The sequence below is a fragment of the Drosophila busckii genome, chromosome 3L (genome assembly GCF_011750605.1).
Source record: "Drosophila busckii strain San Diego stock center, stock number 13000-0081.31 chromosome 3L, ASM1175060v1, whole genome shotgun sequence".
In the NCBI taxonomy this organism is placed as follows: domain Eukaryota; kingdom Metazoa; phylum Arthropoda; class Insecta; order Diptera; family Drosophilidae; genus Drosophila; species Drosophila busckii.
The window spans coordinates 17,346,642-17,362,667 of record NC_046606.1 but is presented as its reverse complement, the minus strand read 5'-3'; the positions used below and the strand labels follow the sequence as shown (position 1 = coordinate 17,362,667).

The 16,026-nt window shown below is 40.2% G+C and overlaps 5 protein-coding genes across 5 annotated transcripts; 3 read left to right on the top strand and 2 right to left on the bottom strand.

Annotated features, from left to right (window-relative positions):
* The first annotated feature begins 1,671 nt into the window (after nucleotides 1-1,671).
* Nucleotides 1,672-6,412, top strand: LOC108600253 (organic cation transporter protein). The gene is made up of 3 exons (XM_017987691.2): nucleotides 1,672-2,216; nucleotides 4,488-4,930; nucleotides 5,005-6,412. Exons 1-3 carry the CDS (start codon nucleotides 1,831-1,833, stop codon nucleotides 6,150-6,152), a joined length of 1,977 nt encoding a protein of 658 aa, XP_017843180.1. The 5' UTR covers nucleotides 1,672-1,830; the 3' UTR covers nucleotides 6,153-6,412.
* A 144-nt stretch (nucleotides 6,413-6,556) lies between these two features.
* On the top strand, nucleotides 6,557-7,867 carry LOC108600255. Its single transcript, XM_017987693.2, has one exon. It carries the CDS (start codon nucleotides 6,563-6,565, stop codon nucleotides 7,850-7,852), a length of 1,290 nt encoding a protein of 429 aa, XP_017843182.1. The 5' UTR covers nucleotides 6,557-6,562; the 3' UTR covers nucleotides 7,853-7,867.
* Nucleotides 7,868-8,032: 165 nt separating this feature from the next.
* Nucleotides 8,033-9,631, bottom strand: LOC108600254 (T-cell activation inhibitor, mitochondrial). The gene is made up of 2 exons (XM_017987692.2): nucleotides 9,058-9,631; nucleotides 8,033-9,005 (listed from the first exon to the last, which is right to left on the bottom strand). Exons 1-2 carry the CDS (start codon nucleotides 9,544-9,546, stop codon nucleotides 8,058-8,060), a joined length of 1,437 nt encoding a protein of 478 aa, XP_017843181.2. The 5' UTR covers nucleotides 9,547-9,631; the 3' UTR covers nucleotides 8,033-8,057.
* Nucleotides 9,632-9,664: 33 nt separating this feature from the next.
* LOC108600257 (probable trafficking protein particle complex subunit 2) lies at nucleotides 9,665-10,546 on the top strand. The gene is made up of 2 exons (XM_017987695.2): nucleotides 9,665-9,828; nucleotides 9,881-10,546. Exons 1-2 carry the CDS (start codon nucleotides 9,742-9,744, stop codon nucleotides 10,211-10,213), a joined length of 420 nt encoding a protein of 139 aa, XP_017843184.1. The 5' UTR covers nucleotides 9,665-9,741; the 3' UTR covers nucleotides 10,214-10,546.
* On the bottom strand, nucleotides 10,257-11,382 carry LOC108600256 (translocon-associated protein subunit beta). Its single transcript, XM_017987694.1, has 3 exons — nucleotides 11,280-11,382; nucleotides 10,722-11,097; nucleotides 10,257-10,666 (listed from the first exon to the last, which is right to left on the bottom strand). Exons 2-3 carry the CDS (start codon nucleotides 11,094-11,096, stop codon nucleotides 10,469-10,471), a joined length of 573 nt encoding a protein of 190 aa, XP_017843183.1. The 5' UTR covers nucleotide 11,097; nucleotides 11,280-11,382; the 3' UTR covers nucleotides 10,257-10,468.
* Between the last annotated feature and the right edge of the window lie 4,644 nt (nucleotides 11,383-16,026).

Here is a 16,026-nt window from a genome sequence, read left to right as displayed (position 1 = left end):
TTGTATAAGGCATACAAATGTGATTAAAAATAATTTGGGTTTCGTCGTTGCAAATTTTGGAGGCAATGGAGTGTTAAAATACGAAAATAATATTTTCCTATTTCAAAATAAACTAAAGGTGACAATCTGCTAAAGTTTTATAATAAAAGCAATCAATTAAATGGTCAATCAAGGTTATCATATTCGTAGAATCTAGGACATGTCATTTATATAATTTACAATGATACTGTTAATAAAAATTGAACGTGTGCGTCTTATCAGTAAGTATTGCCCATTGAGCATTGATTTAAAAGTTCCTCAATCATAATTCAATTTAAATCCAACCTTTTCTTTATGTTAAAAATAATAAGCATTAAAAGCAACAAAAGCGAGCATAGAGCTAAAACGGAAATACGTGAATTGCTATAATATTTGTTTGTTTAATTGAAGGTTGCATCAATCCAAGCTAAGAGCAACAAATACATAATTTGTTTAAAGCTTAACGAACTTTGTATGCTCTATAGTATAGTTGGATTAAATTATTATTCTACCAATAAAATGAAAATGTCTAATTGGATATGTCACATATTTGTTACCCAAACATAACATGCGGTTTATTTATTTATAGTCTGGATCTGTTTTGGCTATTAATTAGCAGGATTATGGCGACTTGTGATGAAATAATTGTTTGTTAAGAACTTTCTAAAAATTAAAGCAAGGCAAATATATCAAATGACACCTGCCGTATTTAGTACATGCACCATAATCAAATACAAATTAGCCTTATGATGCTATCTAGATATTAAGATCGAGAGGTAAACGAAGTGAGGGGTGCTTTGAGCTGAGACAATGTCCTTGGTTTGCACTACAAATGGCGCTAATTAAAACATTAAATGCGTAGCAAACTGTGCGAGTTGCAACTAAAATAATATTTAATGTAACTAAAGCGAGCTTAAACTAGATTTAAAACTGCGCTTAGCGTCTAAAGCAACAGCAACAACTTTCGCGCTTACAATTAGAATTAAAACATGTTTTGAATACTTAAACAGCTCAAGCCCAATAATTCATGCCACTAACAAATAACTGTAATTATGCAAACACTAGCTAACTAACTAATACTAGTCTAAGCGATGTCAAAGATTGTTAAAAGCCAAGCTTAATGGATATAACATGGTATTTAAATTAAATTTTAGACTGTTTTGCAGCTGAAAATATTTGTTCAAATTGTAGAATATAGTTTTGAATTTTGTTTTTTTTTCAGTGTACATAGCTGGGTGAAAACTATAAACAAAATTGTTTGTCAAATGTATCTTTGTTTTAGGGGAAAATTTAAACTTGTTTGCATGAATCAGATACAGGGCGACGCATTTGACTTGGTAATCCCCCATTTGAGACCGTTTTGCCATAAAAGTTGTGACGTTTTTAAGCCAAATTGTTAGCAGCACGTCATTTGGCAAAAACACGAATTTTGTTAGCTCGCCAAGAGTTTCTAGTCGGGCGGATCAACCCAAGACCGGTTCAACAGCTGTACTAGCGACGACTAAGCCAAACAGCTGTTGGACTTTCGCTGCCGGCAAAGCTGGTGCTTGGTTCTGAGCTGAGCGTAACGGCTTGGAACGTTGTTTGGGGCTGAACTGAGCTGAGTGTCTGCGATATAAAAGCTCCATCCGGCGCGCGTGCTCAGCTCAGTTGAAGAACAGAAACGGAAACGCGCGCGTGCGCATTAAGTTAACGCCTATCGCGTATAGTTTTGGCCATTTGCCATTTGAAGTGAATTTCTTTACAAGCCCCAAGCAACTGAAGCAGTCAGCAAGTGACACACATAGAGCCAAGGTCAACGCAGCTATCAAAATGGAAGGTCAGGCCAAGCAAGCATACTTCGTCAATGAAGCATTTAATAACGAAGAGCAGCAGCAGCAGCCCCATGGAGCGGGCGGCGGCGGCGGTGTTGGCACGGATAATATGCCACGGCGTCGTAGCAAAGATTTGCATTTAGATCTACACGCCAAAAAGGCACAGGAGGAGCAACTGTCAGCTGCGGCGCCAACTCTGGACTTTGATGACATTTTGCCCTTAATTGGAGAGTTTGGACGGTACCAGAAAATACTTTTTCTGCTCATGATACCCTTCGCCTTCTTTGTGGCTTTTGTTTACTTTACGCAAATATTTCTGACACTCGTACCCGAGCAGCATTGGTGTCATGTGCCCGAACTAGATGCCCTCGATGTGGAAGCCAGGTGAGTAAGCTGCCATCTGACTCATGCACCACAGGTTTTCCCGTCAATTTTGGCCAACAACAACTTAAGTGCGGGCGGGGGGAAGCACCAGGTCGTGCAGCTGCTACACTATTCAAATTGAATGAGTTTATTTGAGTTGATTACGGTTCAACTTGTTAATTACTTTATCTGTCGCTAAAGTATAAACTATACAAACTCGAGCTTAACCGACTCGCTTTCAAATCAAATTAGAATCCAAATGTTCATAACTTTATATTACTGATGGAGCTTTATGTTGATTCTGTTTGATTTTATTGTTATGATAATGGATTTAATAATGCAAGATTTATAAACAAGCAGCTGCTTAATAATAATTAATGATTGGCATATCAAGGACAAAGTTGAAGTTAAGCTTTTAAAAATATGAATTAGTGTTAGGTATAATAAGTAACATCTAAAAATAATTTATTTTATAGTCTCTGTTTCTATAGCTAATTGATAATTTTTATGAAAGCTTTTTGTCAAATGGTTTCCGAATATCTCAATGCAATTTCTTGACAATGTCAATGTCTCAGAGTCCCTGTAATTATTGTTTAAGCTTTTACGGAAATAATTATAAACTATTTGTGTGTGTGCTTGTGTTTGTGCGTAGGGTATTCGCAATATAGTTCCGATAACTTTCACAATGGCCTTTGTAATTTGCAATATTAATAGCTGACTGATCGCTTTTAATTGCAACGCCTTGAAATCGACAGGCTTAGCTTTGATTTGATAGACCGGTTTGCAGTGCGTACTCCGGTGGGCTCAATTGGCTTTCTATGAATTCGAATTCTATGCCAAATTATAATAACGTGTTTGGTTTGGCGCAGCGCCAAAACGTTTTTCAATTCAAATCGCAACTAAACGAAATCGTTTCAAATTCGAGTGCTCTGACCAAAGTCATTAACTCGTCTATGTGTTGGAGCTTAGAATGCCGACTAACCTTGTGCCATGATTGCTTTTCAGTCAAGCATCGGCTTAATAAGGCAAAGAACCTTACTAACTGGGCATCCGACATTCAGGGGCAAGGGGAGCCGCCAACAGTCCAGCTACTGTCAGTTGGTAAACAGTGGCAGTTAGATAACAGCGCTGCCAAGGGGGCACCTAATTAGCAACAGACACACCACACACACAAGCACAACTGTTGCGCCAGCAGTGAAATAATTGTGGCAGCAACAACAACTAACCAAACTCTAACTAACTGACTAACTAATGTTGTGTGGCGCTGTTCACGTCAGCGTCGCGTCGTTGCTTAGTTTTATGCATATTTTTTTTTAATCTCATTTTTTTGCATTTTCGCATTATGCCAAGCACAAGCCAAAATTATATTGTCTATAAAAGAGAGAAATTAACTGATTTTTTTAAGACTGTAATTAAACGAAGCCTGAATACACTTAAGGTATCAATGTAACTAGTCAATGCTTATACAATAGTTTCGATTTTCACTTTGACTAATTTAATTTACAAATAAAATAATAAATTTATTATCGATAAAAATTAAATGTTAATATTATTTCACAAAAGCATTTGATTAGAAAAGTTAAACAATGTGTATATTTTTTAAGACTATCCAATAATTTATAAATCGGTTTTTATTTCATTCTCTTATGTATGTATGAATGTATATTCCCTAAAAATTGTTTATGAATTTCATTCCCAATATCGACCGAATTATTCGCATTGCCAAGATCACATTTACTCTCTAAATTTTCTGCACTAGAAAAATATTTAAAGTTCAATAAAATCAATTATACACACATATTAGCAGTTATACATAGTAGATTGTTAAAATGTATGCATTCACTTTTTATATTATTTAGTTGTTGTACAAGAGCTACACATTTTGAAACACACAGCTCTCAAACCATAATTCAAATAATTGTCATTTGGGCAGGTCCCGTCATAGAATTGGCAATTAAAGGGGCACTACTGAGCACTAACCGCATGACATATCAATTGTGCACTAATACGACAGCCCTTTCCCCACAGCAATCAATCTTGCATGGCTATATAATTGAAAAACTAGTAGACACGATTCGCGGTGCAAGCAGCGGATTTAGTCAAGATCATGTGATAATTATGCTGGCTAAATATATGTATATTCATTTATACATGGGCACATATGTTTTCATAAGCTGTGAGTTGGCGCAGAGACAATATAAAGTTGACCCTGGGGAGTTAATGACTCCCAAGCACTTAACAGTCGAAACAATGCGTCTCAAGACTAACCCAATTGTTGCACATTACCTACAGATTGGCGCTGTCTATACCGATGGCGAATGGAGAGTACAACAATTGCTACATGTATGATGTTAACTATACGGAAGTGCTAGCCAAAGGCATGATCATGGCAGATCCCAAATGGCCGCAGATCAAATGCCGTCAAGGGTGGTCCTATAACTTTACGGAGATACCCTACTCCACAGTGGCAACGGAGCAGAACTGGGTGTGCGATGATGCCGCGCTGCCTACATATGCGCAATCAATATTCTTCCTGGGCGCCATTGTGGGTGGCCTGCTGTTTGGATGGGTGGCTGATCGTTTTGGGCGCATTCCTGCGCTCATTAGCTGCAATATGATGGGTCTGGTAGCGGGCGTTGCCACCGCATTTGCTAATAGCTTTTGGCAATTTGCAACAATGCGTTTCTTTGTGGGATTCGCCTTTGACAATTGCTTCACCATGATGTATATATTAGGTAAGGCCAAAGTGCAATGCCCTCGATGCTTAAGCAAATCTTGATAAATATTGTTGTTGTTTCTGTTTTTGCAGTCTTGGAGTATGTGGGTCCCAAGTATCGCACGTTCGTGGCCAACATGTCCATAGCCATATTCTTTACAGGCGCTGCATGCCTGTTGCCCTGGATTGCTTACTATGTGGCCGACTGGAAGTTGCTGACAGTTATAACATCAGCGCCGCTGCTTCTAGCAGTGCTCACACCACTCGTAGTCCCAGAATCAGCGCGCTGGCTTGTCTCTCAAGGCAAAGTGGACAGGGCTATTGGTATACTCAAGCGCTTGGAGCAGCGCAATGGACGCAAGGTGCCTGCCCAGACTTATCAGCATTTCAGTGACAGCTGTCGACGCTTGCATGATCAGGAGCAGGCTCAAAATGCTAGTTACTCTGTTTTAGATCTCTTCAAGACGCCGCGATTGCGTCGCATCACGTTACTACTTATTGTCATCTGGATGGCCATATCTTTGGTATTTGATGGTCATGTGCGTAATGTGGGCTCGCTTGGTCTGGACATATTCTTTACATTTACGGTGGCCAGCTTCACCGAATTGCCAGCAGACACGCTGCTCACAGTGACCCTTGATCGCTTTGGACGTCGTTGGCTAGCATGCGGCTCTATGGTGGCCAGCGGTATCTTTAGTCTGCTAGCCACAGTTGTACCAGTCGGCGTCTACTCTGCAACATTAGCAATCATGGGACGTTTCTTTGTCAATATTAGCTACAATATTGGCTTGCAATATGCGGCTGAAATTTTGCCAACTGTTGTGCGTGCGCAGGGCGTGGCATTTATACATATTATGGGATATGTAGCCAGCATTATTGCGCCATTCGTTGTCTACTTGGCCAATATATCCACAGCACTGCCTTTGATAATCTTGGGGCTGTTGGGCATAATTGGTGGACTGCTATCGCTGCTGCTGCCAGAGACACTGCATCACGATTTGCCACAAACACTGACCGATGGTGAGGAGTTTGGGCGTGGCCAAAGCATTTGGGACTTTCCATGCCTGGCCAAGCAGCTGGACGATGACGTCGATAAATGCAATGATGTGGAAGATATGCGCTCACAGGCCTTTGTGCGTGGCACACAGACAGGCGCCTCCCTAAACGCCTCCACACGCGGCGAGTTGCGTTCCAGCATTTTGCGACGTTCTGTGCAATCGCGTAATTCCACCAAACTTTAAACTTTTTTAACGCAAGTCATTATTAATTGCTGTAGCTGTACAAGTAGTATTAATACATTAGTTTAAGCGTTTGTGATATTATTTCTAAGCTAATTTGTTGCCATTTTGGCCAAATAAACACTGTATAACGAGCATTTTAAACTCGATTGTAGCGCGCTAGCAATAATCGATGTATCGATAGGCAATCGTGAAAAATGTGCGAAAGAGAAGGCAGTTGCTTTTTTCTTTTGAATTAACGGGCGTCAATTTATTTGCACTTGCAATTTATTTGTTAATATTATCGCAGCCACTGCATCTAGGCCACAAGTTTAAGCCCAATGCAAATATCCGTTTGAACTACAAATAAAAGCCGCTCCAAATGGATTACTATAAATGCCAACTGCAAACGGTTTTTAACGCAAATAAGGGCAATGACTACTTACTGCTTACTATGTCTGGCGTTAGTCTTAACAGGAGCTGTGGAGGCTGCTTCTAGTCCGGATAACAGTAAGCTTCTCACTGTGCTAAACTCAAGTCTTCCGACGGTGGAACTGTTGCTGCATATAGGCGTCGTAGCTGCTGAGAGCGCTCCTTTAAGCACAACTGTAAGTCCGCGCAGTTTGGAGTCCATTATACGCGCTGAGGTCAATGGCAGTTGGGAGCGGGGACGCTTGGTGCTACAACTAGCCAGCCAAGCGCGCACTCTGGAGCTAAAGCATGCTATATACGAAGCTTTATGGCAGGAGCTACAGCAAACCAAGCAAATCTATGATCCCTTCAAGCTGATGGATTTTTATGAGGAATTGGCACGCTTGGGAAATGTGCCGGCGACATTAATGATGGAGGTCTATCAAGTATTTGTGTCCCGCAGTGCACAGTTGCTTTCGGCTCCATTCCACACGCCCACTCGCAACGCACGCTTTCCATTGCTAGTCGCATTCTTTCAGCGTCTCACTTTAAGCACTTTGGACTATCTACGAGATATACTCAATGCGCTCTACGATGCAGTGCTAACGTTGGAATCTACTTTGAGCGTGGTGCAGCGTCTGGGCAACTTTAGTGGCGCCAGTCTGACGCAGTTAACCGTGGCAAACCTTCAGCTCAGCCAACGCGAGGAATTAAAGTCCGACAATGCTGCGGTGCAAGCAGCATTGGAATCCAATCTGCGCCAGTTACTTGAGCAGCCGAACTTCCAGCAAGATGTGGAGCATTCCTGGCGCCAGCAGCTCTACACCAAGCTGCCCAATGATGAGCGTTTGCTATACACAGCTCAGAAGGTGTGTCTGCGTAATGTGACCAATGACAATGCCTATATCTACGAGTGTCCACAAACCTATCTCATCTGCACCAACGCACGCGATCCCAAGAAAGCCGCCTATTACGTACAGCGTGGTCATGGCCGGAATAACAACGTTCAGTTTGCTTTCTACAGCTCTTACTGGCGTAATCGTTATATTCTGCATGAGCCTAGCAATCAAACTGCTCCGAATGCTATTAAGAAGAATATTTATAGTCGTGATGCTATCGACTGGTGGTATGTAGTGCCTGTGGCTGGTGGCGTGGCACTTTACGATAACTCATCGCTATATTTGCTTTGCGGTGGCGATACCCAGCACTGGGATGGTGAAGAGAAACATGTTTACTCACGCAATGCAGCGGATTTATATACACATCGGAATGAGTGCGTCTGGAGCATTGAGGATTGCAGTGATGTAGCCTGAAAAAGCAGGTAAAAATTTAGCAACAGTTGGTTTTCATTTCATTTTCTTATATTAAAAATAAACATGTTTGTAATTAACAATACAAATAAGCAAATATTAACACAAGACAAAAAAGCTGCACCAACAAATAAATAAAAATAAGCATAGAGCAATTTTTAATATCTCTCTATTATTGTCAGATTTAAGGCACAGGCGGAAGATTCAACTAATATTGCTTAAAGTCCCAAGGGATACAAACAATACCATCTGTGAGCACAGAGTAGTAGTTACTTATATGCAGTTTAAGGTCCTGAAAATTCTGTGAGTGATTCAGGCGTAAATCCCTTAGCGCTGAAATCATTTTATCCGGCGTTATGGCATCATCTTTGGTCAGAGACTGTAGCTTAAGTAGATTAGTACACTCATCTATAAGTTCTTGCTCTATGTGCTTGTCCTCCTCGTATTTATGCATGCGTTCGCGCGCTTGCTTCATATGTTGAGTAATAAAGTCAACCAGTATGGTGCCGGGGCAGGTGGCGGGCGTAATAAATTGTCCTGTGGGACTGACCATTAATGGGCCCGCCTCCGATTCCACAACAATTGTGAACTCTTTTAGTGAATCCGGCCAGATTTTGGGATATTTTTGCTTTCCTAGATAATCGTTGAGTGAGGTAGTCACTTTCATGAGGTAGTTGGCATACCCGCTGGCCTGCTGCTTGGGCATAAACTTGCGGCGTCCTATTTGTATGCTTCGCAGCACCTGCGAAAGCGTCTGCTCATACACGGGCACGATTTTCAAATAGGCATCCTGTTGTGGAATGTTTTTAATAAAGTCAATCCAGTTGTTGAGAACATCTCCCGTAAAAAGCATCACATGACCCTCTAGACTAATGCCAGTAAAGGGAGCAAAGACCACAATACGATTGCGCAGAGCATTTAGTTCGTTGGCATGTGTCTGGGCAAGTCGCTGCAGGGACTTTAAGCAACCACGATAATGTTCAATATTCCAGCCGCACTCATAACGCGCGTCACGAAGCCGCAGATCATTCACAAGGACTTTCTGCAGCTTGTCAATCTCTGCCTGTAGCTCAGATGTGTCTCTGGCACGCTGTCGCGCCTTAGCTCCATTCTCCACCAGCCATTCTGATAAAACAGGTCGCTTGGTAGCACGTTCCTAAAATAGATCCCATTAAATTACTGTTTGTTTAACAAATCTGTTTGTTTACATTGCGAAACTGCGTTTCAAACTCGGCAAATTCCGCATCGAATTGATAATCATGGCTGGGCTTGTTTCCCATGCTCTCCTGTGGCTTTGGGGGGGCCATTGTCTTCACTGTTTTTATATAATCCGTTGATAGATTGCACGATTCCAACAGGCCTTGTATAAACTTTTTTGGATCTCTTGTGCTGCGATCCATACGTATCTGCACAAGCCTGAATGAATTTCGTTTGTCCGCCTCCATGCCTTCGCGCACGTAGAACTTAAGCACCTTGGTGTCATCACTGCGATAGCTGTAGTCATAGAGCGATTCCAGGTGTGCGCTGAGCAGTTTCAATGAATTCTCGTTGGTCTGTCGCTGTTCAGGGTGCTGGCCAAAAAGATCCGGGTGCACAGCAAAGTAGAAGGGACGCAAGGCGGCAGTTAGTTCGGTGTTAAGGCCACGCCAAGGCACATAAAGTTTCCTGATCGTTGCAAAAAGACAGCTTTGTCGCATTATTGCTGCAATTATGGCATTTTAAACAAAAACGATTATGTATGCAAATGTCAGCTGTTTGCGAGCTGCATAGTTTGAGACAAGTTGGCAGCACCAGCACATTAAAAGTTAGCAGCGCTGCACTGTAAAACAGCTGCTGATAAATAGATTTTTTAATTTTGAAGTTGTTTTTACGAGTTGTGCTACGAAATTACAATGTCCACCTACTATTTTGCAATTGTAGGGCACAACGATAACCCCATATACGAGAAGGAGTTTAGCACCGTAAATAAAGAGCAGCGCGTAAGTTTAAAGATGCAACAACAATGCACCGACTAAGTTTCTGCTTTTGCAGAAGGAAGATCACAGGCATCTCAGCCAGTTTATTGCACACGCTTCTCTTGATTTGGTAGACGAACACAAATGGAAGACGGCAAATATGCAGCTGAAGTCTATAGATCGCTTTAACCAGTGGTTTGTGTCCGCCTTCATCACCGCCTCTCAAATACGTTTCATAATAGTGCATGACAACAAAAACGATGAGGGTATCAAGAATTTCTTTAATGAAATGTACGATACCTATATTAAGCATTCCATGAACTCCTTTTACAAAATTAACACCCCAATTAAGTCGCCCATGTTTGAGAAGAAAAGTGAAATCTTTGGGCGCAAGTATTTGTTATCTTAATTTATAGTAAATATACATAAATAATAATGTAAAAATTTTGAAATTGATTTATTTAGAAAACTAGTCTTGACTTTTAATGGATCTGTTCAACTCTTAAAACAAATCTAAAACGATTTAACGCTCGTCGGATCTCTTACAATTCCAATTGGAACTAAAGTATGTTGAATGTGTTGTTCTTGGGATGATAAAGCAAAAATGTTTTACGGAATTGCAGTGGGTGGAAAATCTCTTAAAATGTTGTTCCAACTTAGCGACTTAGTGCTTCTTGTTCTTGCCATGGCGCTCGTATTTGCTCTTCGACGAGTGCCACAGAATGAAGGGAATGGCCAAGGACGGCAGTGTCATGATGGCAAATGCCACCCAGTCAAAGAAGTGGGAGGAGAAACGCTTGTTGTACTCGTTCAGGTTGACAATGCCGCCCTCTCCGGGCTCTGAGCTGATGGCCAATTGCAGCTGCAAGACAATAATGATTATCAATATTTCAATTATTTACAACTCAAACTCTTACTGTCTCAGCCTCTTCAACAGGCTTGTAAGAAACCTCAGCGGCGGTGAAGTTAAAGTAGCCGAAAGCCTTGGGACGCACAACCAGAACATGAGTGAAGTTGGTTTGTGGTGCAATGCGATCCACAGTAGCTGTAGGTTGGCCACCGACAACCTCAAAGGCGTCGGGATGGAAACCATTATCGACAAGCTGAACACTTGTTGCGGCACCATTGCCTACATTGAAGATTGTATAGCGCACCAGCACATCACTCTTCTCCACCAAATATTTGTTCAGGATTTGCTTAGAGACCAGCAGGCGAGCGCGCGTCTCATCTTCAGACACGCAAACACTCAGTACAGCAAACAAGGCGCAAAGGGCTAATGTTTTTCTCAACATGCTGCAATAGAAAAGAGATTGGCACGTTTCACTTTTTTTGTTGACGTGGAAGGGTCGCTCTACCGCACGGCAAAAGCCGCTCAACTTTGACAACGAATTTTTACACAATCTTAACACAAGCCCTGTTTGCAACAACTTTGTATTGATGTGGAATACTTAGAGGTAAACTTTACCACAACTTACTTGAGTATTTGTTATTTAACTTTCAGCTTTTATAATAAACTAAGCGCAACCAACGACTGCGACCTGCTTTCAGCTGAGCTACTTCGTGACGTGTAAACTGTCGTGTGTCGGCTGTCAAATTTCGTGAAACTTCGGGCCAGTGTTGAACAAAACTAAACAACAAATATTCGATTAATAAAACGATTTTAAAAAATTGTTTAAATGGAATCTCTCTCTCCGCTCAGGTGGTAGTAAAGGTGCGAGCGTGCGTTTCGTTTTGCTTTTGTCGGCTTGCTTGCGATAAAAGAAATAACTGTAGCACTAGGCGCTGCCGTCACGCTATACGGTCACACACTTTACTTTACAGGAACCATTTAATAACAGATTTCGAGCATCATTAACAGAAAAATAATAACATTTTCTGTTAAGACTGTGGCCGCCACAGTGTCACTATGGAAATCACTTATTCACAAGCGAACCATTATTTAACACTGGTATTGGGCGGCGGCATATTTTGAAATGAGATAACAGAGAATATATTTATTTCGTTTATTTTCGATTTTAAATTGATTGATATTTGCTAATTTAAATGTTAAATGAATAACTTTAATGTTTTCAATGTATTCAATAAGTTAAATGAATTATCATATGAATTTCTTGTATTTCATTTATTGCCCATTTACAATTTACAAACAAGAGAAATAAGGAAATATGGGTTAAATACGGGTTGAGATCGAGTTCTTTTTTCTGTACAGTTTCGCGCGCAACGAAACTTAAAAAATTGAGCTATTTGCAAACAAGGAATAAAAAAATTAACGGTTACTCTTCTCCGGTTTTTATCCGCCATTCCTTTTCCTTTTCTTCTTGCATGATGATTGCTCAATTTTTAACTCAAAGCCTTGACCAGAGGATTGTTTTATAATAATGCACATATACACACACACACACACACACACACACATATATATATATATATATATATATATATAAAGCAATCATTGTTTTCTTGCAAATAAAATGTATGTATATATATATATATACATATATATATATAATATACATATATTGTATAAATTAAATAAATTGGCGTAAACACTCAACGTGAAAAGCTTCATCGACAATGCAATATTGTTTTAACTTAAGTCAGTGTTAAAATGAAAATGTATTTTTGTACATATGCATACATACATACATATACAATTTGATTCATTTTTTAAAATTTAGAATTCTTTGACATTATTTTATATTAATAATTCTAAATTATATAAAAGGTACATATGTATACATAAAGAGAGAATGTCTTATTAGGATCCTGATTTATTTTATCTTAGCGCGATCGTATGATTTGTGTTGTTACTAATTAAGCATTAGTCAATTATCAACATAACCATAACATCAACACAAGAGGGGGGGATGGGAAAACGAGCGCAAAGGAATAATTGTGAAACAGCCGTTGACCTTGAAATTTCTTATTTGTCTTCTTTTTGCGAAACCAGAAATTGAGCATTTTCGTGGGCAGAAGACAAAGACAAAAAAGAATAATCAAGTCAAAGAAAATGCAAAATTCGGCGGCGAGGGCGCGGCTTATTCTAACACACATATGCATTTGCCATTCCTTTGCCCATATATGGACATATGTATTTGCAAAACAGGAATAAGAAAATGAAGGTCAACGGTTTTTAACTTTAACTCAAAGGCTTCACGCACTTGCATTTGCATTTGGATATTCAGTTCAATTTGTGCTGTGTAAGTGAGAGTGCGGGCAAATTGAATTTCCAAACCGCAATTTTCATTGCGACATTGTGCGAACGGCGAAGTTGAAAGTTTTGAAGTGAAAACGCAATTTCCATGGCGAGTGAAGTTAAATTTTTGAAGTGAAGTTTGTGAAAGTTTTGGTGTTCAATTTTTTAAGTGAAGTGTGTGAATTTTTAGTAAAGTGTGTGACAATTTTTAAGTGAAGTGTGTGAATTTTTAGTAAAGTGTGTGACAATTTTTAAGTGAAGTGTGTGACAAATTTAAATAACCGTCCGTCCGTGGGTGCGTGTAGTGCTAGTTTAAGTTTACTTTCAGGTTTTATCTATTTGCAGTTTTTATATATCAATATGGTGTGGCTGGACACAATTATGTAAGTATATTTAAAATACTATAATTTTTGTTCCCTACCTTCTCTACCCCACCCTACCCCGACCTACATTGTTATTGTAAAATAATTATATGCATTTTTTTTTTATTTCCAGTCTTGGCGGGAATATAAATGTTGGCGATTTGGTAAATATCATCAGCCTGGATGATCCATTATTTGATGAGGCTAAATTGGTGGAAGCTATTCTGCACACAGCATGCAAGTAAGTAAATAATTTTGTCTGTGAGACACATGTTGGCCTTATGGATTTGTTCAGATACGGGGAATATTTTTAACTTTTCACAACCAGTTGGAAAATTGTGGGTGTGGGTGACACGCTCTCAATGTGTTACATTTTCTCAATACAAAATTTCTTGATCTCCAGATAGTCGTCTTGTTGCATAAGTGCAAAGGGCGGGTAAAGAAAGAAAGCTGCCTTATGCCACACGCTTAAGTTTGGTAACCACATTGAATGCACATTTTCAATAACATTTTCTTTTAGGCATGCAACGGATTGCATGTCTGATTTGCACGGCCTGGTTAGTTTTGCACAGAATCCTTTTCCATGCGCAGCGTTTTCTTGGCCTCACAAATTTCAGCTGCTCAGCGCCGCTTCAGCTGTCATTGCTGCAGTTGCTGCCTGATCCACCAGCTTGGTTTTGACCCAACGCGCTGCGCTCGCTGCGGCTGGTTGCTGTTGCTCATACGCCTATTGGGCACCTGTGCCGCCTCCATGGCAATATCTTTGGCCGAACTGGTTGCCACCGAAAGGCGCTGTTGTTGCTTCCTGATTGCAGTTGTCGTTGTCGTTGTCGCTGTTGTTGTTGTTGTCAATTGCAAGTGCGCTTTGCGTTTGGCTGGGCGGCAACATTTAGCGGCAGCATTAGCGTCAGAGTTAGCAACAGCAGCGGGTATGTTGAGTGCCTGGTTCAGCTGTGCAAAGCGCATAACTACGTGAGCCTTCAAAGTTGCAGCAAGTTTATTTTTCCAGTTGGCGCTTGAGCATTTTTTACAGTAGAGTAGAAAAAAAAAATTAAATAAAAATTGTTTAACAAAGTTGTTAGCAATAGCGCTACAAAAAGCATAATGGCAATGCCAAGTCCTCACGCATAACTTTTACGTAACAATTTGAAGAGTTGGCGCTTTTGAGCTCCCAAGTGGCATGCGGTGCTCAAAAGAAAACTCTTTTAACAACTGCAAGTAGGACTACGTTGCGTATGAGTGCTGCGCTCCAAAATTGCAAATGCAAATCGTATTAAATTAATTTACTAAGAAAGTGTAACGAGCAAATGAATAACTAATGAATTTCAAAAGTTTTCTTTGTTATATTTTTGAAATTAACTCAACTTCAATCGATATACAGTAAATTTCAACTCTTGTTTTCTTTGTTATATTTGCATTTAACAGTATCATGCTTGGACCAAAAATTAATAACAAATTCAATAAAGAATAGTGAGAATTATTAAGTAATAAATTGTTTAACCAAGTTTAAGTTTCATTTCATTCAGCTTTAATCTAAATTTAAATAGCTATCGACTGAGATCAAGGGCAAAAATCAAAAGCAATTAACAAATCAATTTGCAGTTTCTGTTTGTTATAAATATTTCACATATTTGAAAATATAGACACCAATTAGATTGTCGTAAGCTTAGTTTGCCTTGCTGGCCGTTTTGTGTTTAGGCCGCCTAAGCTCTTTTGTTTTCCTTTATGCCTCAATAGCTTTAAGACCGCTTATGCGTTGATCTGCTAATCCAAAAGGGTTGTCGGGCTTGCTTTGGTCTTGATTGAACCGCAACTGTTAGCATTAATAAGGTGTAGATGGTCTTGCGAGTAAATCGATTCAAAGGCTAACCTGTCTGTCAATTAGAAGCCGAGCGAGTAGCTTAAATTTTTGGCTTGCTTTGAGCCACTGCCAAATGGACATTGAGCAACCGCAACCGAGCCAGCGAGAGTTGCAGCCATTGGCAGCTGTACTTGTCAATGCAGACAAAATTCATTTGCTTGCCACATTTTCTTTTCTGCTCTTTTTTGCCCACAGCATTTGCACATTTGCAGCGCCGCGTTGTCCTTGTGGCTGGCTGCATGGCTGTCGTCCTTGCTGCTGTCACTTGCATGCACGCTTTTGCGTGGCCAAGTGCATGTGCTGAAGTGTTTCGAATGACACTACGTGTGGGCGTAACATGTGTACATGTGTGGTCTCTCTCTCGCTCTCAGCCTATGATGCTGCTGCATTGTATGAATAAATGTTAAAACACAATCGAGAGCCGTAAATTCCAAAGCAGTCGGCAGCTGAGCTGCAGGTGTGAGCTGAAAAAATAAATGAAATAGCAATTTGAACAAAAAGCGCTCTACTTAGCCTAGCCTATCCAGGGAAACAATGCCCGTGGCCCAAGGCGCCCGTCTAATTAGTATAATAAAATGTCATAAAAGGAAAGAGCATTACAAATGGTCCACAGCCCAGCAGGCAGCAAGTAAGAGAGAGTGTGTGGGGCTAAAGCTGCTGATAGATTTTAAAGGTGCATCGAATTGAAAGGACTGCCCAGCAGTGAGCAAATAAATGCGCATTAATTTCTCATTCTTTGGCATATAAAAGGGTAGAGCACAGATTTTTTTGTTCCAGCCATAACTTCAAGTTCTATGCGCACT